This window comes from Hetaerina americana, unplaced genomic scaffold, assembly GCF_022747635.1.
Source record: "Hetaerina americana unplaced genomic scaffold, ioHetAmer1.1.p SCAF_54, whole genome shotgun sequence".
NCBI lineage: Eukaryota > Metazoa > Arthropoda > Insecta > Odonata > Calopterygidae > Hetaerina > Hetaerina americana.
This window is the reverse complement of record NW_027287139.1, coordinates 1,070,198-1,095,351: the sequence shown is the minus strand read 5'-3', so window position 1 is coordinate 1,095,351 and position 25,154 is coordinate 1,070,198. Positions and strand designations below refer to the sequence as shown.

The following is a 25,154-nucleotide window of genomic DNA, read 5'->3' as shown; positions in this document are numbered from 1 at the left end:
CGGGATACAGCTTTTCAGATTACGGCCGCAATCGGAGGAGCGGAAATCCTATATCTTAGTCGGGAACTTGAGGAAAAGGTGCATTGCCCGTCCGATTCTCTCCTCTCACAATTCGGGAGAGGAGGCGATAGCGCGGGTATCTTTTTATGCGATTGCAGCCGCTTAGAGATAAGGAGCAGCGGCGTTTGATTTCACTCTCCCTATCGCAGCCCGGACATCAAGAGACCACAGCGAACGAGATCCTCGCAGACAGGCCGCCATGCCAACGCTCAGGTTCCACGAGTGAGTAGCGGGCTATCCGAACGGGAGAGGAGTCATCCAACAACCCCTTATTCAGACGCAAAAAAATGTGTGGACCCTGGTAAAAATGATAGAAAAATTTTCAATCGGAAATAACTATGATTGAGACAATAAGTTTTTCCGGGGAAACAACTCTTTTCTCGGGAATGTGTTTGGTGGAGACGCTTCTGAGCGAAAACACTCGAATTACGCTGTCATTTGCTTTCATCTGATTCAACGATTTATTCTCAGTTTTACCTTCGTGTTTTGGTCACAAAAAATTATTTTCAACTTATTGGCAAGTAATGTATGCGTTTTACTCAGGACGTAGTGAATTAATTTCACTCAATTTTTCAGGATTCCAAAAACACGACAAGAAGCACACGTTTTTAATTCAGGAATTTTGATATAATTGACGTGAATATGCATCCACAAGTCGTCATTTATCTTTTACTCATGCGGTTAACGAACTGACAGGCGACGTCTTCACCGAACAACCATGACAGAGCAGTGCTGAATATTTTGTGAAAAGATACTTCTTGTATCAGCTGCCAGTTATCTGCGCAATTGTCGTAGACCGCATGTGGGTAGTGTTGGCCTGCTCGAAAAGGTGAGGCATTGGCAAGAGTCAGATTATGAATATTTGACCTGCGGAATTATAAGCTTTTTGATATTTCACAAGTATTCTTTCTGCATCTCACAACTCAAATGACTAATGAGTGCCCTTGTAGAGTGCGTCGTCTTTATCGTTTTTCTTTCCAAGTATGAGCATGCTTGTCGTTTCCTGATGGGATGGATTGCTCTGAGGATTCGAAGCATCTCGATTTTTCGGTCCAACTCTTTCGGTCCTCGGTCATATGGACAAATTAAGCTCCCCGATCGACCCTGAATTGTGCAGATGTCAGTTTAATGGCGAACCTCAACCTTCGAGCACTGCCGCGGAAGCGTTTCGAAGAAAATACTGTGTCCGACCCACCCTAATGTGTGTGGCCTTTCGCTATAAGGTATTTTCCGAAAGTCAAAATTTTGCTGCTCCCCCCCCCCCTAATCTCATCCCAACAAATAAAAAAACAGACTGCACAAAATTTCACTTGAATCATCCAACAACTAGACGGCCCTCAAACGCCTTGGAGTTGGAACAATCCTTGAAATAAGATGGAAATTGTGAAAATATTACGTTTTTATAATAAAGCTATAATTTTCTTTGAGAAAAGACATTTTAATTTAGCACAATACTTTGTATAGAATCAAAGCATACATATGTGAACGAACGAACATTGAATATTATTTTTTGATAAGAGTAGATTGGTTATTTTGAATTGTTCTGGATTTTTTCTAGAGCAGTTGGATAATTTTTACGGTCTTCGGCAACGATCTGCAAAACAAATTGTTTTTCATTCGCATATTTTGTGAGAATGCTATAGTATTCCTGAATTAGTTTGACACCTCTTTCTGCAACATCATTCACAACAACTGTCTTCTCCAGTTTTTTATTTGCTTTTTTGCAACCAGCATCATTCTTCCATGTTGACGGGTCTTTGTCGAGGAAATAGGTGCTGATAGAGAATCTCGAAAAGAAAGTTTTTGTCACGAGAGATGCAAAAGACGAAAAATCGTTGTTTGTAAAGGAAGAAAAATCATTATGGTGTACAATGTACCTCTTTAGTTGATTTTTTTCTTCATCCTCTTCTTCACCTTTATCTTTTTCTAGCATAACTTGGGTCATATTGTTTTTAGCCGTGATTGGAACATTGTCATCGAATAAGGATAAAACCACAGTTTCGGGAGCTATTTACCAGAGATGGTTTAAAAATGTGTTACAAGCGGCCTTACTGATTTCTGGATTAATATCCTGATAATTTAACAATTGAACCATGAATAAGGAATCTTCATAAGGTGCTTTAATTGCTTCTGATGATAGAAACCAGGCTCGAACGTAAACTCGAGTAAGGAAAATACATATTCTTTTTAAAGATTGCTTCTCCCCATCAGATAACTGATATTGAACTAGAGATAGGTAAATATTGAGGAAATAAATTGTCTTGCCATCCACCTAGCATGACTCACACCTGTTTACGAAACGATATCCCGCTCTTCGGAATACCGCCAAGATAGATCATAGTAACTCAAACAATTCTCTGTAATTATTTCGCTGTTGTTTCTGCTCATAAAGATGGTTATCAAGAAATCCAAAAACAGTAGAGCGGACATCATCAGGCACTTCATTGCTACCGGTTCTGTTAATCTTCTTGTCGAGTATTTTCCAGGATTTTCTAAATCTTTTGAATAGCGCCACATCTGAACCAGAAGTTGCACCTATCACTGAGTTGTCACAGCTCTTCAAAACTAACTAAAAAACGTGATGACGGCAAGGAAGGTACAACAGAATGCGATTGAACAATTTTTATAGATTTGAGCAGGCACCATATATTCTACCTGTGTTGCTTGCAGTCGTATAACAGCAAAGTGCCTGAATTTTATCGATTATACCTCACTTCTCCACTGCTTGGTAAGCAGCAATGGCTTGCTCTTCTCCTAAAGAGTTTGGGATTTCAGGGACTCCCAACAGTTGCTCCTTGCCTTCGAAAGATACTATTATTGCCAGTCTATCAATATAATCAAGACCTGCGAGTGCTGGAAGCAACTCTCTATCCCAGGGCAACAATAATTCTTGGCAGTGGTTTGGTTTGAATTTGTGTTGAATTTCTGTGTGTATCGCTTCTCTAAATATTTTTCGAAGGCGTTGAAATGAAGTTTATTTAAAAACCAGGTTTTTAGTATCAAACTCAAAATCTTCTGCAGCAGCCATCAATATGGAAACCCCATTTCTTTAAGTAAAGTTTGCATCTATCCAAAAACCTCAGAGAGACGGGGAGTAAAAAACTGCAATGTACCTCGAGTTTCAACTGTTGCTGCTGCTGTAGTTGTTGCTGTTATTTGCTTATCAATGATAGAAGAACCTTTACTGCCATCATCACCATCAATGTTTTCGCTGCTAACTGATGTAGAATCATTTGGTTTTGTCATCTCAAAATGTCGTTCATTTTCTTCATAAGTTCTTTTTTTCTTGGCAGCTTCTATTGCAGTGTCCTTTAGTGCTCTTTCTTCCTTGTGTTTTAGTTTTAGATCTAAACCAACCATGGAGCCCGGTCGTCCTTTTTGGCGCTGAAGTATTAAGAAATTTAAGTCCTCTTCATTTTCCATTTGTCCCAAAGCATCTGAATGAGCTATGTCAAACAAATTGTGCAGAGTGTTCACGAAAATATCTCTTTTTTCTTTTTCTATGCCTGATATTCTAGACAAATATTTCTGTGTATGTTTCCATTCATCATAAAATTTAACTAGCTTATCAATGCAGTGGTCAGTTCTTCTAGTAGGAATTCATGCTTTCTGCCAAAAAACACAAACTTCTTGAATCACCACTGCTGCACTTTCTTTAGTTGTAATATTTACAACTCTTAGATTATTGAAAAATACTTAAAACTTGTGTGTATGAAGAGAGTTCGGCTCCAACGATTTGATTGGAAATGTAGCCAACAAGAGTGATATAAAAATCTTTTCTTGACGTGTGTGCCGAACGACCTAAAGACGTTGATGCCATTTTACAAGTCTAAGAAGAACACTTCATTAAACTACCTAATGCCAGCAGCACAAACTGTTCTGAAACAATAATTTAAAAATCAATTATCATACTTGGTTCAAAATAAATAAACAAAGGACAAAAAAATAACAGTATACATTTATCTTTGATGATAAACCACATGACATAATTGATACGGCTAATATTTAGTGATTTTTTATACTAAATTAGTAATAGAAAAACACATGCTATAGAAAAAAATTGCATGTTATACTCCGATTCGCATTAATTTCCTTAATAATTGATTATTAAAAACTGACGAAATAACAAGTGTCAAAACAAATATTCCATAAAATAACTAAAAACAATTATATGAAAATATGACCTTCTTAGTGAAAATTTCACAACTTCATGGTCGATGAGGGTCACCTCGCAGCTATTCGATTGAGCTAAATTTTTACACAATTCGTTTTTTTATTCATCAAAACAAGATAACAGGGTGGGAGCTAAACTTTTAGAAAGTTTAAAAATAAGGGCTACCCTAGCATGCATCCATCAAATTAGATTTGAGTTAATTGAATGAAATGTTTTAGATAAAAGTGAAGAAAATAATGGGCGAATCTTATGCAGTACCGTGGAGAAAATTTTAAATTACAGTCGTAATCGAAACAGAAGAATGAAAATATTTTCGCTTATTTAATTGTTTGCTATTTAATTATTTTGGAGTTGCCTGGAATTTTAAAAATTCTTGAAAAAAATGTAGTATACCAGAGCCTTTTTGTCGCCATAATCGGATGGATTTTGGTAGAGTATATTTGATTCGGCACTTTTGGTTTATCATGCTCATATATATATATATATATATATATATATATATATATATATATATATATATATATATATTTCCCGTTGGAAAATATTCACTGAAAATGTGTTTGAAACACATTTTATTCGTGTTTGAAGCGCTGCTTAAGGTATGAATGAATGACTCGTGCTGCTACTTCGGCGGGAGTGCCATACCGTGGCAGTAAAGGCTTAAGTTCCTACGCATGACGAGGAAATTCCATTCCTTACCTCCCCAGTTGGAAATTATGCGCGGTGCCTTCGCGCGCGACGTCTTCGCCCTTCAATAGCATGATTCCGACCCGAGCCCCGCGTGGGAGGCTCAGCCAACGCTGCTCGTGGACCACACTCCCCCGGATCTCCGGACGGATGTGGGCATGTTGGGTGCGATCCTAAGGCGAGGCAAAAGGGGGGAGGAGGGGCGCCTACGCGATTGATATTGAAACGGCTCTGCATTCGGGCTCAAATCCGTCTTCCTCACTGTCAAATTTTTACGCGCAAGTCATTTACGAGGAACTTTTCGTTTGCTTGGATAGTGCATTTGATTCCACTATGAAGGTCATGTTCACAGGATTTAACTGATGAATCCAGAAAATGCTACATTTTTACGTGCCTTTTTAAGTTTTTTGTGCTGGGAATTTGGTAACATTTGAGAAACGATATTTGTTACTGCGAAGGACCCGAAGATAAAACAGTGAATTGCTAATCAAGACAAATTATTTATGCCTGGAGCTTTTCTTTATTGTTAAACATTGCCTTCTTGGTCTTCGTGGTTCAACTGAGAATCTCGAACTGACTTGGAAGAAGTGAATTGTGTCTTGGAGTGTAGTGTTGTTTTTGTCTTTAAAAATGGATATGTCGAGGAAATTCATGGAACCTTTTTTTGAACGAATATTTAAAAAAACCCACTGCCAAATAGTGACGAATAGTCTAACTAGGGAATGTTTCTCAAAAAGCAATCAAAATGTCACCTAAAGAAAAAATTAAATGTGCCTATTACAGTGGTCCATGCCTTGAGAACTTTAGTGTTAAAGATAAAGTTCCCAAAGATGAGATGAGTGGAGTGTGTGAATCAAAGTGCTCGGAATGTAATTCTAAGTATAATGGGCAAACGGGACGAACATTTAAAGAAAGGATAAAAGAACACCTTACATGTGAGAAGAATAAGAATATAACCTCCCTCCTTACGAAGAACCTCGTCGAAAGTGACTTTGTGTATAAAATTATTTATTTTGAAAATAAAGGTCAAAGGCTCCATGCTTTGGAGCAGATGGACATTTTGAAATGCGTCCGTTGCAAGGATGAACTTGCCATCGAAATTCAGGTATCGCTCCCCTACTCTCCTTGACACAGCACTCTTCCAAGTCACCGATTGACACCAAAAGATGTAATTCTCTTTTCCTCTCACCTACATGTTAACCTTTTTACCCCTCCACCCTCCCTCTCTGACCTCCCTCTCTCCCTCGATCAGGTATATTTATCAAGTTTGCTTCTATGAGGGCCACCTGATGATGATGTTCAACGTCGAAACCTTATCTACAAATATTGGCGCCGCATCTAGAAATAATATTTAAGAAGACGCTGAGAGATCACAAGGCTCTCAGAGATTCTAAAACGGCTAACGTAAGAAAAATATTTAAAAACGGAGACAGGGAGTAACCGAGCAATTACTGACCTATTTCTCTCGCATCCATTTCGTGCAAAGTTATGGAACATATCGTATGGTTGCTATTTCGATCGTGCGACACCTCGATAATCAGAAGGTATTAATGAAAAATCAGCACCGTTTCCGAAAAGGTAGATCCCTCGAGACACAACTTGTGTTTTTGTTCATAATATTCTTATTCCGGGACAGAGCAATGTTCCAGTGAATGCAGTTTTTCTAGATTTTAAGAAAGTCTTCGACAAATTACCTCATAGTAAACTACTAGCAAAGCTAGAAGCATATGGCAAAGATAAAAATACCCGGGGTTGGATCGAAGACTTTTTGAATGGTCAGAGACAAACAGTAGTCATACATGGAGTTAACTCAAATGCAGTAGAAGTTAATTCAAGTGTTCCCCAGGGAAGTGTCATCGGACCTCTTTTATTCCTACTTTACGTTGACGACATTGACTCCGTAGTCACTAGTAAGATTGGTTTATTTGCCGACGATGAGGTGGTTTACCGTGATATCCGTGATACTGAGGGCACAGCAGCTTTGTCAGATGACCTTAATGCCTAACAACGTTGGTGCGACACTTGGCTATTAGAATTAAACTTAAAAAAGTTCGTAGTAATGGATTTTTGGAAAAAGAGAAATTCCCACCCGAACACCTACTGCATTGGGAGTACCGAAATAGTATGTGTAGACTCAATTAAATACCTAGGCTTTACCCTCACTCACGATCTCTCCTGGGCGAAACACATACGGAGAATATGTGGAAAAGCTAACAAAAAACTAGGATTCATTGGAAGAGTACTTGGTAAATGTGATGAAAATGTCAAAGGGAAATGTTATCTGTCGTTGGTTAGGCCTGGTTCAGAATATGCTGCAAGTGTATGGGATCCTCACGAGATTGGACCGAGTGCCGAATTGGATCGCATGCAGCGTATAGGAGCTAGATTTGTGTAACATTGTTATGATAAACTTAGTAGCGTATCCAAAATATTAGAGCAACTAGGCTGGGGATCACTAAATGGAGCGAAGGTTAAATTACAGATTGAAGCTCTTGCATAAATAGGATGGAGGTCTTCTTAGCAGTGATGTTTAAAATGTATTAACATCCACATCGTACGACGGTAGGAGATATAATGCTAATAAAATCAGAGAAATTTAGCGTAGAACAAATAAATTTAAGATGTAATTTTTTCCACGAACGATTGGGGATCATAATAATTTGGTTCGACTGCGGTAGGGATCATGTTCGGGTAAAATTATTCAAGTGTATTTACCCCCTGCCACACACCATGGCGGTGGCTTGCAGGGTATATATCAATAAATAAATGAAAAATTATCATATGTAACTAGACTTACAATTTCATAGATTTAAGTTAATTTAATAATACCTTTGTAAAACATATCTAGGTGTGACTCTGTTGTGAATACAACAAAATATAAATGGTTAGGTAGCATATGCATTTATATGTACCTCATCTGCCTATAAATAATTCACAACAAATTAAATTTGTCCCCGGAAAGCATTGAGTTTGTCATACATTTAATTGACCAATATGATGTGTTGTGTAACCTCATTAAATTCATGTTAAGGTAATTGAAAAAAATCATGTCTTTTTTGGTTTATGATTTGATCAGTTTGCTCATTCCTTGTGACTTAGAGCTGCTCGTGATGGGCTCCTAAATATCCTGCTGGAGGGATCCGAGAAGGACTGCAACGCAGGGGACAGCGACGGAATGACTCCTGTTCACTGGGCTGCCTTCTGCGGACACTTGCCAGCCCTCAGGCTCCTCATCGGAATGGGGTGAGTGGCCGGGCTGCCAACCCCAGTCACCCTGACGCGGGTAGGAGTGAAAAGACGATACCCACCCATATTGACCATATTAGGTACCTCACGATCTCAACTCGTATTCTTCAAGCATTCTGTGGTCTTATTACTTAAGTTTTTGGTCAATGACCAACTTCTGTGCTCTTTTCTGGGTTGCGTAATATATATATATATATATATATATATATATATATATATATATAATTAGGTAATCTTCCGGTTAAGGTAGGTTTTTCGATGGACACAGCTACTAAATTAATATTTTGTGACTCCTAGCAAAACACAAAATCCAGCATCCTACTCTAAATCAGGTCCTTCTTCATCTCTGAGCACTTTCTTCCTCCCTTCATCCCGTCCAACATCCCTATCCCCTATTCCTGCCCTTTCCTCGTTTACCCAACATTCTCCCCTCTATCACAGTCTTCAACATCCCATTGCCGGTCAATACCCACTTCATCCACTTTTCCTGCTTCCATAGGATTTCTCCCAACAAACGCCTCTCTTTGCCCACCATACCAAGTACTTCCTCATTTGTTTTCTTCTCGGTCCATTTCACCTTGTCCATTCTATATATATATATATATATATATATATATATATATATATATATATATATATATATATATATACTAGCTGAATACCCGGCTTTGCACGGGTTTGGGAGAAACAATAATATAAATATACTACATAAATAAAAACAAATTATAAAGTACAATAATACACTACTTCATACAAATTTAAGAATCTTTTTAATTTAACACCTGTTTATAAACTACATTTTTTGTTTCATATCCAGGAGAAAGAATATATAAATTTTTAGGCGAACCTACTCTGGAGCAAGCAACATAAAGTTGCCCGTGGCTAAAACATGGCGATCTTAGATCAACACCACAAAACTTTAAAGACTGTCCCTGTGATTTATTAATGGTAATTGAAAAAGCTAGCCGGACTGGAAACTGTAATCTTTTAAAGTTGAAGGGAAGATCAGTTGGGATTAGAGGTATCCGTGGAATAAAAATTATTTAACCTTTCCCTTTTCCAGCTAAAATGACTGCCTGGATTATATTTTTCATTAATTTTGTCAAACGCAATCGTGTCCCATTGCAGAGTTTTGGTTTAAATTTCGCAATAAAATGATTGGAGATCCTACTTTAAGTATAAGGCGATGTTGTGGCAATCCAGCTGGATCAAGTGAATTTAGGAATTCCGTTGGATAATTGACGGCTTCGTCAGCATCCACTACGGTATCAACCGATTTATATTCAATCACGTCTCCTGGCAGCATGGCTAGTATCTCCTTGTTAATTTCATTAACATAATCGTTCTTAGGAGCAAGAATGGCTCTTTCTCGCCACAATTCTAATTTTTTATAATTTTGATTAACGTTAGGATAGACTGCTTGTATCATATCGCGAACAGTTTTCACCGATACACATAAATCTGATGACAATTTTATCATACCAGATGCTTCAATAACTTATCTATCTTCTCCAATCTCCAAAAGTTTATTTGCAAAATTTTGAGCATTCCCATCTATTAAGAGGATTCGCATGTTTTGTTTAAGGCTAATTTCTTGGACATGATTCCATAGAACAGAATGTTTTAAACAGGCATAAATTTCATCGGCTGGAGTCGATTTTGGAATGACAGGCAGAGTTTGACGGAAGTCTCCACACAGGAGTATCAGAGCTCCTCCCATTAAACTGCAGTTTCATCTAAGATCTTGAAGTGTTGCGTTGAGGGCCTCAAGAGATTTTTAATGAGCCATCGTACACTCATCCCATACTATCAATTTACATTCTATAAGAACTTGTGCCTGGCCGCTTGTTTCATTTATATGACATGTGGGATTTTCTTGTCGGGAAATATTAAGTGGCAACTTAAGGGCAGAGTGGGCTGTTCTTCCTCCTTCCATTAATGTCGCTGCAATACCTGAAGATGCAACGGCTAGAGCAATTCCTCCATGAACCCTGATTTCAGCGAGAACTAAATTAATTAAAAATGTTTTTCCCGTGCCACCAGCATCATCAAGAAAAATGATACCTCCTTCTTGTTTATCTACTTGATCCATTATTGTTTCGTACGCGAATTTCTGATCTTCATTAAGAAGTGGCTTTTTATCCGCGATGTATGCTTCTAAGTCTAAGACATTGTAGCTAGTTTCACGTATATAATCTGGGTAAAATACACCCTGTTGATCTTGTACAGGTGCAAAAAGACCGAGTTCCACTAAAGTCTTGTTAACCATGGTGATACACTTTTCCTCCAAAATAATCAAAGTTTTATTAAAAATGTCGGAGTTAAACGTAATATCCAATGTAGGATTTTCACTTCGAACTTTAGCCAGTATATCCTCACTCATTGATTCTTTATATTTTCCCATATTGTTTTTGGGTTAGATGGATTACAGGAGGTTATTATGATGGCAAACAAAATTCGGATTTGTCCAGGAAGAGAAATCAAACTGGCCTCTCGCAATGAGTCATCCCAGTGTTGATCTCCTTCTAGCAACCCTAAATTCTGGCAAGCTTCTCTGAATGTCTCACATATTTCTCCGTTTACCGTTCTTAATTCTGCAAATGAGCGAGGTCCTCTAATGGTATGTAGAAGCATTCTTAAAAAATAACATTCGGCGTTGTTAGGATGGACTGTGTAGACTCGGCCCAATGCGTCACATGAATAAATATTATTCTCAGGATCAAAGTTGCCCATTTTTCTTCTTCAAAAGACTTACCTTGATGTATTCCACGTATAATATCTCGGCAATTCTGAATACAATAGTGTTCTTGCAAAAGTATCCTGCTGGCATAGTTGGAAAAATGCTGTTTCTATGACAGCAAAAAAGTAAACAAATTACATACATACAAACAAACACTCTCCTTTATATATATATATATATATATATATATATATATATATATATATATATATATATATATATATATATATATAGCGGGATTTCGTGTTTGAATGTGCATATATTATATGAATGTGAATATATATATATATATATATATATATATATTCACATTCATATAATATATGCACATTCAAACACGAAATCCCGCTATATGGTGAACAAATATTCATTCACATGGCAATAGATATAAAGAAAAGGGATAGAACCACATCTATTCCGCCATCCCCACCTCTCCTGTGTTCGTCCTTTTTACGTGTTCCGATCCCTTTTCCTTATATCTATTTCCATGTGAATGAATATTTGTTAGCCATATGGCGGGATTTCACGTTTGAATGTGTATTTGGCCAATGTGGCTCGTCTCTTTCGTCTAGCTATGCGTGCCACGAAACGCACTGCTCATATCCATTATTATATATTTTATGATTACTTACCTACTGTCCCTCCTCTTATGTGTCGTTTATTTCTCCTTTGGTGGGTGAAACAGCTCCCTGACGATATCTCTTGGCCAAAGAATCGGGGCACTTTGTTGCATAAAGACCCGCAGATCTCAATGTAAATTACGTTTCCTCGACGTATGCCACCGGAGGGCATTTGATGAAACGAAAAAGGTCGCTTCCCTCCTGCTAGATGGAGAAGCAATTCGGGTCAAGACCCTGTGTGTCAGAGCGCTTACCGAGCAGCAACAAAAGACATCAAAAAGAACGATTTCTTGGAAAAACTGGGCGACCAGCAGGGCGAACGATGAGGCACGTAGTGGAATGTTTAACCTAATCGCGAACAAAGTCATGACGAGGGAAGTGGGGCACCACCTTCAGCTAGCCGATTCGCCCCTTTGTCCGTCATGCGGTCGAATAGACAACGTCGCGCATCTGATCCTTGGCTGCAACGATAAAATCAGACAATGGGAAGCTCTAAAAAAGATCTATAAAACCTGGGACGTGTTCGGTGGTGGTGCCATTACCGACATAAATCTGATCACCTTGAACTTTCGGCTCTTTCCGAGCTTCAAATCCTTCATAATGACCACCCTAATCGTGGAATTCACACTGATGAGAACCGCGAATAAACATTCCGCTAAAGACATGCAAGCATTGGTGGAACGGATGTGGCTACCCCCGGTACCGGACACGCTTCGTCCGTGGTTAAAAAGTTGTTTTTCTGAATAACTGTGCTTCAAAGCTATCAATAAATCTAACCAAATGTAATGTTCCGTTGCTAAACCAAACATTTCCTTCTACATTTTGTGAACCCTGCCTTCATTATTTCCTTCAACAGTATTTTTCATGGTCATAATTGTTTTATGCAATGTATATGAATGTATGTCTATGTAAGTGTGTAGCCATAATAAGAAAAAAACTATTCTGTAACCATAATCTGTTAGCTGACAATGTGTACAATGTAACATACTAGACCGAATAAAACTATATTGAACCATAGCTCAAGTGGTTAGAGCATCGTCCCGCCAAGTCTAAAGATCCGGTGTTCAAGTCCCGGTCAAGGAAATATTTTTGCGCTTGTGATCTGCTCGATTCCGCCTTCCCCACCCCTCCTGTTCCAATATATATACATATATATTACCTGAATGCGTTATTCATTGGCAGTGAAATGCGGATTGCGACCCGTTTCTCGAAGCTGAAAGTCGATTAACAAGTCCCCTGCGTCTTAAAGGTAAAATAACACTTTCAGATTCACATATTATGTCTTGTATATGAGTAAACAGTGCTGTACCATTTAATACCATCAATCCATTACCATCCATTATGCAAATTACAAGGATTAGTAAACTAACTTGTACCTTTGAGAAACAGACCCCTTGACAGAATACTTTATCAGGGTATTTTGAAACGCCAAATTTATTTGCGTGGTTAGGCATAGTGCTTCAGATGAATCAACTAGGTGGAGGTCTCAATATTTTGTTGAAGTTGGGTCCGACTAAGCACATATCTCTTCCGTCTGCCTTAGGTTATTCAAACGCTGGATCCTTTTCAACGCGAAGTGAAGCAGCGGTCGTCTCCCGGGCGATGACGTCTTGCTCGGAGGAGAAATTTCTGGGCGTCTGCGTCAAATTGTGGTCTTTCACCAAATCGGAAATTCCATTCCCAATCCCTTGGGAAGCGATTTCGACTCGGCGGGACCATTTTCTTCCTCTTTGACCTTTTCTTGTCGTCAACATTACAGGGGGAAGCCGGGGAAGGGCGACGCGTCCGGGAACACGGCTCTGCACCACGCGGCCGCTGGAGGGCACCTCAAGGTTGTCGCCTTCCTCATCGCCATGGGCGGAAACCCGTGGGACCTGAACGCCGACCTGCACACCCCCAAGACGGTGGCCGGCCGCCTGGGCAAGGAGGACGTCCTCCGCTACCTGGACGGCATCATGGGCCGCGAGATGGCGTTCAACCGGCGAAAGACGGTGCGGAGGGAGGAGAGGGCCCGAAAGAGGGCCCTCGAGAGGTTCCCGTCCTCGGGAGCCCCCGACACCCGGCGCTCGGACCCGGAGACGGCCAGCAGCGCCGGTTCCAGGAGGAGCTCCGTGTCCACGGTGTTCATGGGCAGCAGTCTGTCCCTGCTACGGCGCCGGGAGAGCGTGTCCTCGACCCCGGAGTCCGTACAGGCCGGAGCCAAGAGCCAGCTGGGCACGCTGTCGAGGGGCAAGAGCGAGGAGCGGCCGCCCGGAGAGCTGGAGGGCCCCGGCGAGGGGGGGCAGGGCGGAGGGGCGAGGGGCAAGCAGCTGTGGGCGATGCTGAGGAGCGCCAAATCACCCGTGTACCGCCGAATGGTCAGGAAACGCCAGGAGGAGGCCCGGCTCAAGGGCCTCAAGAGGGGCGACTCGGCCGGTGAGTGCTATCTGCAGATTTGTTGCTGGACTTGGCGGCTATCTACTTGTTTCAACGGCATCTCGTCAACTTAACGTATTCAACGGAATCAAACGAAAAATTTAGCCAAAACTGCCATTGTTTCACATCATACAAAGACGTATAAACCAGAAAGCTGGATTTTATCCGGGATGGTTGTCTAAAAATTAAAAGCAATTTTGTGAATTATAAGTCATTTAAGAAGGCCCGATATACGTTTTTACAATTTTGGGCGTCATAGTGCGGATTACGTTTCATAAACAACATTGGATTCTTGGAAACATATGCTGATGCAGAGTGAGGAAAAGTCAAAAGTGAGCAGATAATTAAAGAAGCGTACTTCACATGACTTTTCTATTTTTGAAGAAGAATTACTGTAGGGTTCCACGTAGCTTAACGTATACTATATATTTATGTATGCGCATAAAGGAAAAGTTTAGCATCGAAAATGCACAGTAAATATCAAAGTACTCCTAAAACATTGACACGTTTAAAAATGACACCAACATGCGTTTGAAAGAGACGAAAGGGTATGCTGGAAAGGAGGAGGAGGAGGACTAATATCGTGTATGTGGACTATTTATTTTTTATAAAGGAGTAAAGTTCCTTTAGGATCTGTTGGATTTCGTGAGTCCCGGGGAAATACTTGTAATGAGATTAAGGCCATCAAATCGGTGTGTTTTGGCTCGAGGAACGAATCTCGCATTGGGGGTGGGAATAGGTTACTCTACGAGGTACGCTAGTTTGCCAAGAGAATGACGGAGGTTCTCTGAGGATCGCTTGAGGAAGGGACGTTATTTGGTGTGCGGTTGCCGCGAAGGGAGATTGAGAATGCTACAGAGCTTTTGGTGTTGGATTGGAGACAACTTCGAACTTGGAGCATCATTCATGGTTTGTTGGTTTTTTGTGGAAGGAAGTGTTAAATGTAAAATAGAACCGTAGAATCGCTTAATGGCTACCTAACGCACTCCGCAACAATTTACCATTACCAGCAATCTACTACCGCGTCCCTCCTTCATCGAAGACCTTCTCGGCATCCCACCCACACTGCGTCCCAGTCCCCGTTCACACACATTAACTTAGGGCCACCGTCGTTGACACTTCCCTCTATACTGGTGTCTCCACCTCCCACAAAGAAGGCCTAGAATCATCTCTCTCCGCTCTCTCCACGACCCCACTCAACGCACGTACTCCCTCAACAGAAGAGGCATCCCCGTGCCTCCCTGCCCTCATACCCCTTCCCACGCCAACCTCCTCAAGGGTCACCTCGAAATCACTTCCCTCCAAAACTAAAATCTCACATCTCTCTTTTGTTGCATTGACGATCACTTCCGTCCCTGGCCTTACGGGCATGAAAGTTTATAATATTTTATCGGACATCTCAATTTTTCCTTCTCATATTATGTAGATGTAGATGATATCTTACACAACTTCAATCTCGGACTCCTCTTAGTCACCGAAATCCTCCAAAATACGAGTACGGTCCAGAAAGTACCTTACGTTTCGGCCTAACGTGGTGGTGGGTAATAGGGGGACTAGAGCCACCGTCTTCGTGTCTAAACGTCCCTCCACTCAGTCCACGCATCCTTCTGTAGTAACGTGCAGACTGCGGTTCTTCTACTTCGCTCATTGCGATTCGATGCGACACAGATCTTATGCAATACAAGTATTTACAATGATATGGCAAGCTGTGAAGGCTAATTATTATATTGTGAACATTAATTTGAAATAATTTTTATTTGAAAGGTTGATTTCGTCTTTCTACTATGAGTGCACAGGCATCTTTAAGTGAAAATTACACTTACTTATGAATTCTTTAAGGGAAGTCTCGCGATTTAATCGAACTATTCGCGGGCTTAAGTCCATACCTTAATGCCTAAGAACTAAATTATTTTATTAACAATGGAATAATACAGGAGAATTGGGGTGTGAAAGGTGTTAGCTTTTTGTCTGAGTGGTTCTTTTGGGGGAGTGTTTGTGAAAAATGATAAAAAAGTTGTTGCGCGATTAATCGGCGATCCCTTATCATTGAGTACATGTACATTAGCCTTTTCCGTATTTGAAAATTCGATTTTGTCAAATGATCTCGAAATAAAGATCATAAAGAAAACTGCCCGGGGCAAAAAGAATACTGTATGTCAGAGCTCATAGCTTATCCGCGCTATTAGTGTTTTGATTGTGGTGAAAGATTATGAAATGATTAATTTGACATTAATTCAGTCCTTCCATTCGCTGGTGTGCAGCACTAGACATCTGTTATTCCGTTATTGTCGGTCGGACTAGTGTCACGAATTCATACTAATGTTATTGAACGGCTTCCTATGGTATTGCCTATGGCAACCTATCATGTAGTGTTTTAGCGATTGAAACAGCCAGCCGTGAAGTCAGAATATTCGGTATAATGGAGAAAAAAACATGATTTCAAGCTTTTTATGGAGGTTTTCAATGCTATGCACACGGCAGCTAGACATAAGGCCATTAACCGTGCTCAAAATATCAAAGCTAATGGTTTACAGACGCAGTATAATAATGCAGTGTGTATCAGAATGCTAACGTGCAGAACTAATGCCAGACTTTTTAGAAAGTTTAGTATATAATACTTCATTTATTTTATTTATTTATTTTTAATTTATGCTTCAAGAAAAAAGGTTAAATCAGGTACATAATTATATTGTTTGCGCCGAGTTCAAATTATTTATTTATAATGCTTAAAAATACTTGACATTTTTTATACAAATTTAAAAATAAAAATCTCTTTAAATAATAAATACATATATAGCAGGATAAATGCAATAGTGAGCCAATATTTTTTCACTGATACAAACAGTTAATAAAAAAATGAAATAATTGTGGCCAACTTAAAAGAAGGTCAAAAATTTCAATTTTATTCCTAAATTTTTAAACGTTAACAGTTATTTATCCTCCGTAGCACGAATTTTTCACGCCAATGCTACATATATATTACATACATTGAGAGTACTGGAGTGAAGTTTTCCGTCAACGCATTATTTCATAAATGAGACTTTCATTACTGCGTATCTCCATGGAAAGTTTTTGAGCGGAGAGTTAGTTGGCGATAAAGTTTACATTAAGCGACTTGTCGTAAAATGGACTAGAGCTTTTATCTGGCGGTTTAGCGGCGCCTTTCAATCCAGAGTAGTCTAAGTAATTTTATCAGTAAAAATTGTGGTGATCAGATATTGTTTTACTTAGTGTGATTTTTTTCTGAAATCGTATCATCTATGGAATAAAAATTGCATAACTGGAATTAATTTATAATTGACGCAAAGTATTAGCGCGAGGAGTGCCCAGAAAGTAACCTCCGTTGGATTATAAAAAATACTGAAATAGGAACAGAAAATTTATTATTTACATCTCAAAACTACATATCTCTACCATTTTCTAAATATCTACCAAATATTTAACCATCTTTCATATCACTGAACTAATTTAGAAATTTTCTAAGCGTAAAATTAATGCCATATGTGATCGCAGCCAACCGATCACAGCATCTTGAAGTTCTTCGTCGAAACGAGCACAAAACTTGTGGCAGCCTAACTTTTTAGCCAGGATTCCATGCAATGGACTTTGAAGAAATCTGTGGAAACCTTTCTTAAGAGCTCAGATATCGTATAATGCCGGTTATCACGAACTTTTCCATCAATTTTCAGGTGCAGTTCATTGTTCACCACAGACGGGGGGCCAATTCTGTCATCATCATCATGGACATTTGTCCGTTAACTCTTAAACGAACGAGAACACTGACGCACTCAACTCTTGTCACTCATCACATTTGATCAGTACAGAGCACACAACTCTCGATCAACGTCAGATGCTTTGACGTTTTTTATCGGTAAAAACCTTATCACTGATCGAACTTCACATTTGTCGGTAATTTCAATTATATTGTTGATTTTGACTGACAACCGTAAATAAACGACAAGCGGCTCGGCCTTCCATCCCTGGCATCTTGAGGCGTACTGACCTACTCTGTGCGTCAATACAGCGAACTTTCGGCTCACCCACTATTTCTCATGCTACGCAAAAATGGAGGTTACTTTCTGGACAACCCTCGTATGTGAGTTAAAATTTATACTTATCTTAAACAATACGGAACGCGGAATGATTTTGTGAGCACGTCAGGGGCGGTAATTACTCGTCCACTTCGCTTGGAGCTTCAAGCCGATGACGGAACAATTACGATTGCGACTTCGGTGGCGAGTGCGTATTATATTCCCACGCGCATCCCCATGGGTTCGATTTCCGGAATTATGGGCGCAACAGTCATATTCCGATTCTTTTGTTTCACTCCATTACGGGAAGCATCACAGCCAGCGCTCTCCATCCGATGGGAAGTGCTGAATGGAATACACCTCTGACGATAGCCATTAATTAATAAATCAGTTGTAAATGTTTGGAGAGAAAGACAAAGTTATCAAAAGGAGTCAAAGTATATTAAGCAAGACAGAGTGTTAGAGATTGCACAAAATAACACAAACGACAATGAATAAATTTTCAAAAGATAAATATATATATTGGGCTATGCTGTTTTTAAATTAGATAGCACCTCACCGTCGCACGGTTGCATTTAATCACGGGGCTCTACCATTTGCGAGAGAGAGCTGCTATTCAACTTTTAAGTTTTCACCCTCCTTGGGTGGTGACCTCTTAGGAAGGTTCAGCCTCAATATACTACGAGGCGAACGGAGTAAAGAGTTACACCTCGTGGCAAAGCCGAGTGGGAAGACTGCTACCCTGCGATTTAAGCCCTTATTCCTATCACTCGCGAGAATTTCTCTTTTGCATCGAGTAATTTTGCGTGTGCCAGAGAACTTTGGAAATTGCTATTTACGTCGAGATCACATTGCACTAACTCGATCTAATTCAGCAACGTGGATGGATCTGGCGCTGGTCCATTTGATCAGCTGTAATTTAGAAACTGGCGGTCTCCCTCGCAAAATATCCTCGCGGCTGAAATGTGTCTGAAAAACTTTCCAGAGCCACGGTTGGAGGAGTGCTCCGTGTATTTTGGGTCGACCGCAAATTTCGCGGACGTCCAGCAGCGCTCGGCGTCGCAGCCGGATATAATGTCGGATGTGAGGAGGAGCATCTCCAGCCTGGAAGTGTGCGAGCAGTGCTTGAGCAGTGACGGGGAGGACGAGGTGTTCAACGGCCACAGCATGTTTGAACGGCCGGGGTTCGGGAAAGTCGCCTTCAGGTGAGCGAAACGTCGAGCGCCTGAGCTGAAATGGGATCACGGAAAGAGTTGGGATACCGTCGAAATAAGTCATTCCAATATTCTTTCGCTTTTACGCGGGAGGGTCTACACATGTGGTGAAGAAAAAGCATAAAAGGTAAAATTAGGATTTTGAATCAACTGTCTGCATCTGAACTGATTACGCATCTGTCAACCAGAAGCGTAATCAGTTCATGAGCAGCAGATACTGAAGAACTTGCGAATTCCATTTCAAAAAGTTATTAATTTTGTTAATAGACCAGGAATAACATATTATTACATAATTTGTTGTACCTGGTCTGAAAAATTGGAGTACAAGAGAAGAAGCGATACACAAACGACGAATAAATTCAAGCAGATGGTACGGTCGAGAAGAAACGTTGCAGCAAAACTTAGGGAATTTCGCTGTGATATTGAACTCATTTGTGAAGATTAAAGTGATGCATATTTAATTGAATAACAAATTAAAGTCTGACAAAATGAATTTCATTTTGGTTAAAGATTTATTACAGTTAAAGTTAACATAAATTTGATCAGAAAATCATGGACGACGGTAAAGAGCTGAGTACCATTGAAGAAAATGGGGATGTATCAAGGGATATCGGAAGCCGCAAAATGTACTATAGGAACCGTTAATGAGAAAAGGACATGAAAACCATGGATCACGGATGAGATGATTACAAAGATAGATGAGAGAAGAAAATGGAAGAAAGTAAACAGAGAGTTAGGCAAAATAAAGTACCAAGAGTTAAATAATAAATTGAGGCGGGCAACAAATAAAGCAAAAGAAGCATGGTGGAAGACGCAGTGCAAGGATATGAGAAGTTTGTAGAGGAAGGGTGAAATCGGTGCGCTATAGTGTAAGATTAAATCACTATCGGGAAGTAAGAAGACAAAATCTGTGCTAACAGTTAGAGATTGGTCGGGTAAGATAATAAATAATTGGCACAGAAAAGATCCAAGAGAGATGGAAGCAATATAAAATGGAAGATTATATAGAAGCACTGTATGGTAAAGAACTTAGGCCAACAAGGCTAGGCATAGAAAGAGAACAGGATGTAGAGGAAGATAGCTTAGGTCCAGGCATACTCGACGATGAGATATAAAGGGCAGTACATCCAAGCTAGAGAGTACGTGATTTATTTGCATTTTTCCATTTCATTGTTCTAACCGTTTGCAGTATCTATTTATTTCAATAATTTTTAGTTTTTTGATTATATTTATTATTGGTTTTATTTTCAGTTAGAAATTTATTTTTATAATTTTTATTGATTTACTGCCTATATCTTCTCTAATTTCCCTCACCCATCCTTTGCCCATTTATAAGAGTACGGCTGGGGTTGACTCTTCCCATTATTGTTCTTGAACTTACAAGGTCTCTCCCAAAAGTCTAGTCGGCCTCGGTGGCGGCGGGGTAACGTCCTCGTCTGCCAATCCATGGGTCGCGGGTTCGATTCCCTCCTGGGTGGGTTTCTTCCACCTAGGGCTTGGGTGTTTGTAATCGTCTTCATTGTTATTCTTTGTTAATAGTCCGATGTAAAGGCCAGAGTGCTGTTTTCGGACTAAGGATAAATAAATAAATAAATAAAAAAGTAGTAGGACTTCTATTCTCCCAGATAGATGGACGGACGGGCGGCGGTTCTTTTCGCTTGGTTCGAGGGAGGGGAGTCTCAGGAAATTCTGGGGACCGGTGTCAGTTATATCCCAGCCTTGGAGGAGTGTGGATCGTTCGTTTGCGAAACATCTATAAACTGACCTCGTCACGACCCGTCATGATCCGGCTATTTGAACAGTGCATTTCCATCATATTTTGAGTGAAACTAGAAAACACCGGGAAGAGACTCGTGACATGCTCAAGCCAGATTTTGGTGATAACGTTATCGGTGGATTGGGTGTTTTTGAGTGGAACAAGTTTTTTCGGAGGAGGGAAGAGAAGATTTTGAAGACACCGAAGTTCAGGACGCCCTTTGACCTCAAAAAGTGAAGAAAACCTTGCAAGAGTGAAGGCTTTGGTGGGCAGGGATCGCAGATCAAGGGTTCACATGGTTTCTGATGAACCCTAAAAGTGATGGGCATCAATACGTAATCGAAAACATGGGCATGAGAAAGGCGTGTGTGAAGTTGGTGCCGCGAGTGCTCTCGGACGAACGAAAGAAAACTGACACGCGGATCTGCCAAGAGCTTCTCGACCATATAAGTGAGGATCCAAAGTCTCCACCAGAATTCTTCACCCCGTCTCAAACCCGGGCTGAAAGTAAGGTCACAACGGCTTGTTGGAAGCGTTACAACAGGCCGTGATGAGGGGCGTCGGCAGAATTCCGGGCGCCACCTTCCAGAGGGCGTACGAGGCGTTGAAAACCCGCTGGAAGCGGTGTGTGGACGCACAGGGGTGCTACTTTTCAGCGAATGTATTAGTTCTGGCAATAAATTATTTTTTATTAACTCAGAACTACTACTTTTGGGACTGACCTTGTATTCAGCAATACATTTTTACATAAAAATTAAAAGTTAATTTTGTGCTACTTGGAAGGAACGCAAGTTATTTGAAGTTCTCTTTTTAGAATATACCTTCAACTAATCTAACTTGATTCAGTCCCTAGTTTCATTTTAGTATCGGATGGCTTGGTTATATTTTCTTTTGGAATTAATTGTGGATTACCGATATTCACTGTTGTTCCAATATATGTATTCAATATTGAAATGTAATGAAATAATTGACTTTGTTACATTTCATTTACATACAATTACATTTCAATATGTTATGCAAATTCCACAAAGTTACGCCTGAGACAACAAATGTATTCAATAATTTAAGAGTTAATAATTTGGCATTGCTACGATTTATTTGGCACGTTCAAAGCTTCGAAAGTGATTTTTCACGGTATTTTTGCAATGTATTTTTTTTCCACTCTCCAAATTCAGTAAACTCACATAAAGAGAATTCTTCTAGAAAGAAGGGAAACCGCTTTGACAAGTAGTTTAAGAAGTAGCTTTTAATCTACATAAAACAATTATCAATTGCAGTACATGCCATATAATAAATATTTTCAGCGGAAAGCGTTAGATAAATCAATGCTCTAATATTCTTATAAAGTTGATTATGACCTTATTTTCTTCCCCACAATTCTCAAAGGTTGTCCTAAATATTATTAATCATTTATATTTCACTTACTCATGATGAAAAATAATTTTAGAAAATATCACCTTAATGTTCCATATTTTCCAAATACTGGTAAAAGATGACTTGGAGATAATTTAATGAAAACATTTTCGTCTCCTTTTCACAGGCAAAACTCTGTTATACTTCCGGTTTCTGCAAAAACTCTCTTTAGTAAGCTGCAAAGAGACAGTAAGAAAAGATCTCACAGTATTGGTGGCATCGGTAAGTAATCACGCCATTTGCATTCCCTCTTTCATTTTCAAGAGTTTTTCTGTTGGGGATTTCTCATCTGCAGATGCTACTGTTTGAAAACGTGGAACACACTCGCCGCTTAGATAATATTTATGATGACATAGTGTTCAATATGAATATGATAACTTCCTAAACATTATTATTAAATCGGAAATAAGTAAATATTCACAAACAAAATTATGCTAATTTATGCTAGTTAGCAAAATTATGCTATTTAACCACATTTTATTGAGTACAATCAGTTAATATTTTGTAGAGTATCAATCGCAAGCACTGACTTTAGTCAAGTTATAGATGAGACGATAAATCACTAGTTATTTCGACATTAAGAATAAATCTGGCTACAGTTAGTCCATAAAATGCAGTAACCAATCCGTGGGTCAGTTTGGTAGGTGATGGCAGAGTTAATACAATACTACTTCAGGGTTTTGGATTAATCTAGATATTCTACTACTCATGCATAGTGACTGTAGCGTTGAAAAATTCCCAATTCTCGAGTTTCACTCCTCTAATATTCCTTCATTCCATGTTTAGCCTTTTCTTAGAGTTAAGCTAATCAGAATATTTAACACGTTCATTTCTCCGCACAATAACTCTGGCTAACCGGTGAAATGAGTAAGAATGAAAAACTTTATCGTCGACATATCTTTAAAAAATTGCTTCCACTGGTGTTGTAAATATATTCACTCTAAGATTGATTTAAAAATATACTTTTTCATATAAATTGCAAACGTATTTCCGCGAGAATAGTCATTTATCTATAATTTTATTAATGTCTGTAAAAATAATATTAAATAAAACCAATCTACTTTGTTGTAAGTTTTTAATTTTTAAATTTTATTTTCACTAATGATATCCACAGTAAAAAAAACCCCAAAGCTGGTTTAGTGGGTGATGGTATAGAGCTCACACTTCAATTCCTCCATGAAGTGAAGATGTCAAATCGGGGGGAGACATTACGGATTCCAACAGAGATTTGGTGCCCAGAAAATCGCGCACCGTGGACGAAGCCGCATGTGTCCAAAGGGCGCCCTACTTTGTGGCCGAACGCTACTACCAGCCAACTTATTAGTGATGACCTTATTGGTACTGTAAATGACGTGCAACGTGCTAAGCTCATGTGGTAGTCTCTACACAACAGTTTATGTAGATTTATCCAATATCCCCAGTTTTTATAGAGTACAATTTAACTTTATAAGCGTGTTGGCATAGACGAAAATTCCGTTGTAAAAATACTCCGGCAATGCTTGTTAGCGTACTTTTTTCGAAATATGAAAACGATAGAGATGACAAATGGGCTTTGAATTCCATCAGGGAAAAGAAAGTTTTCATCCGTTGAGCTGCACCCTTCCAATTATTTTCAGCACACGTACCATTTAGCTCTCATCCACGTTGTCACGAGCTCTCCCTTTATATGCATAAAGATAATTAATGTCGGGTTACGTTTTTGTTACATATTTTTGAAAACTCCAATACCTCCCTTTCCTCGATCAACTCGAAAATGTCTCGCCTTGTCTTCCTTACGCATAATCACATTTTCATTACTAATTCGAAGATGGAACCCCAAGAGTGATCATCTCATTTATTTTCCCTGAAGTAATCATCTAGAGAACAATGCATTCAGGGATTTTTCCATTTATGTGTCGAGCCCTGCTTTGGATATACGAATAGTTTGTGAAGCGAAATCACCGTTCACTCAGCCTGCTCCTAACCCCAGGCGATGCTGACCTGGATGACGAGGCCGAGATGACCAGCATGGACGTGTTCCTGCTCGCGTGGGGGTTGGCCGAGGAAGGCCCCGCGTTGCACCGCGCCGGATTCACCCTCGAGTCCCTGATGGCGGCCACCGAGGGGGATCTGAGGCAGGCCGGCCTGCCCATGGGCCCGAGGAAGAAGCTCCTGAGCGCCATTCAAAGGCGCAGGGCCGTGATCGACTCGCCGTCCACTTCCGTCATCGCCTCTCGCCTGTGAGCCTCTCGCACTCACCGATCCGGCACATCCACACGGTCCGCGTGATCTGAAGAACACTTGCAGCGGCCGGGAAACGTGAAGGCAGAGTCGGCGAACGTGTGCATGGTGTTTTTCCGGTAAAAAAAATGGTGGAGATCGCTTCATTTGCTTGGAGTTTTTTTGTTAGTTCCAAGGATATTCATAATATATAAAATCATGTGTTATGTGAAATGTTGAGTTGATATAAAGCGATATAGTATGAAGATGAACAGTTCTTTAGTTGGAATACGGTAGAACTACTGAGGATATTAAGTAGGAAGTATATCGGAAAAGAATCTTTTGTTCGGTATCACTTTTCTGCCGAGAATGGAGTCTCCTGAATGTGCAGAGAACCTTCGGATATCTTACACTTCTTAGTGTAGCAATGATTTAAGAAAATAAAAAACAATAGCTAAAAACATGTTAACAATTAGAACCGGATTTGATTACAACTTATGATCACTTATTAAGTATTTCATTTAAATTTGATAACGAAAAGAATAATTGAGTACAGTAGTGACCTAATTATGTTACGACTGCAAGACTATCTGTATGAC

General features: G+C 39.7%; 1 protein-coding gene across 1 annotated transcript; it reads left to right on the top strand.

Moving 5' to 3' along the window:
- Nucleotides 1-259: 259 nt before the first annotated feature.
- On the top strand, nucleotides 260-24,579 carry LOC139694743 (pre-mRNA splicing regulator USH1G-like). The gene is made up of 5 exons (XM_071593246.1): nucleotides 260-282; nucleotides 8,021-8,164; nucleotides 13,287-13,942; nucleotides 18,959-19,178; nucleotides 24,309-24,579. The coding sequence occupies exons 1-5, from the start codon at nucleotides 260-262 to the stop codon at nucleotides 24,577-24,579; spliced, it is 1,314 nt and encodes a 437-aa protein (XP_071449347.1).
- The last annotated feature ends 575 nt before the right edge of the window (nucleotides 24,580-25,154 follow it).

Bases quoted from the DNA above. Each gene is read 5' to 3' on its own strand.
- LOC139694743 (XM_071593246.1), top strand. From the start codon at position 260: ATGCCAACGCTCAGGTTCCACGA. The intron at 283-8,020 runs GTGAGTAGCGGG...CTTGTGACTTAG, and splicing joins CCAACGCTCAGGTTCCACGA to AGCTGCTCGTGATGGGCTCC. The intron at 13,943-18,958 runs GTGAGTGCTATC...AAAACTTTCCAG, and splicing joins CAAGAGGGGCGACTCGGCCG to AGCCACGGTTGGAGGAGTGC.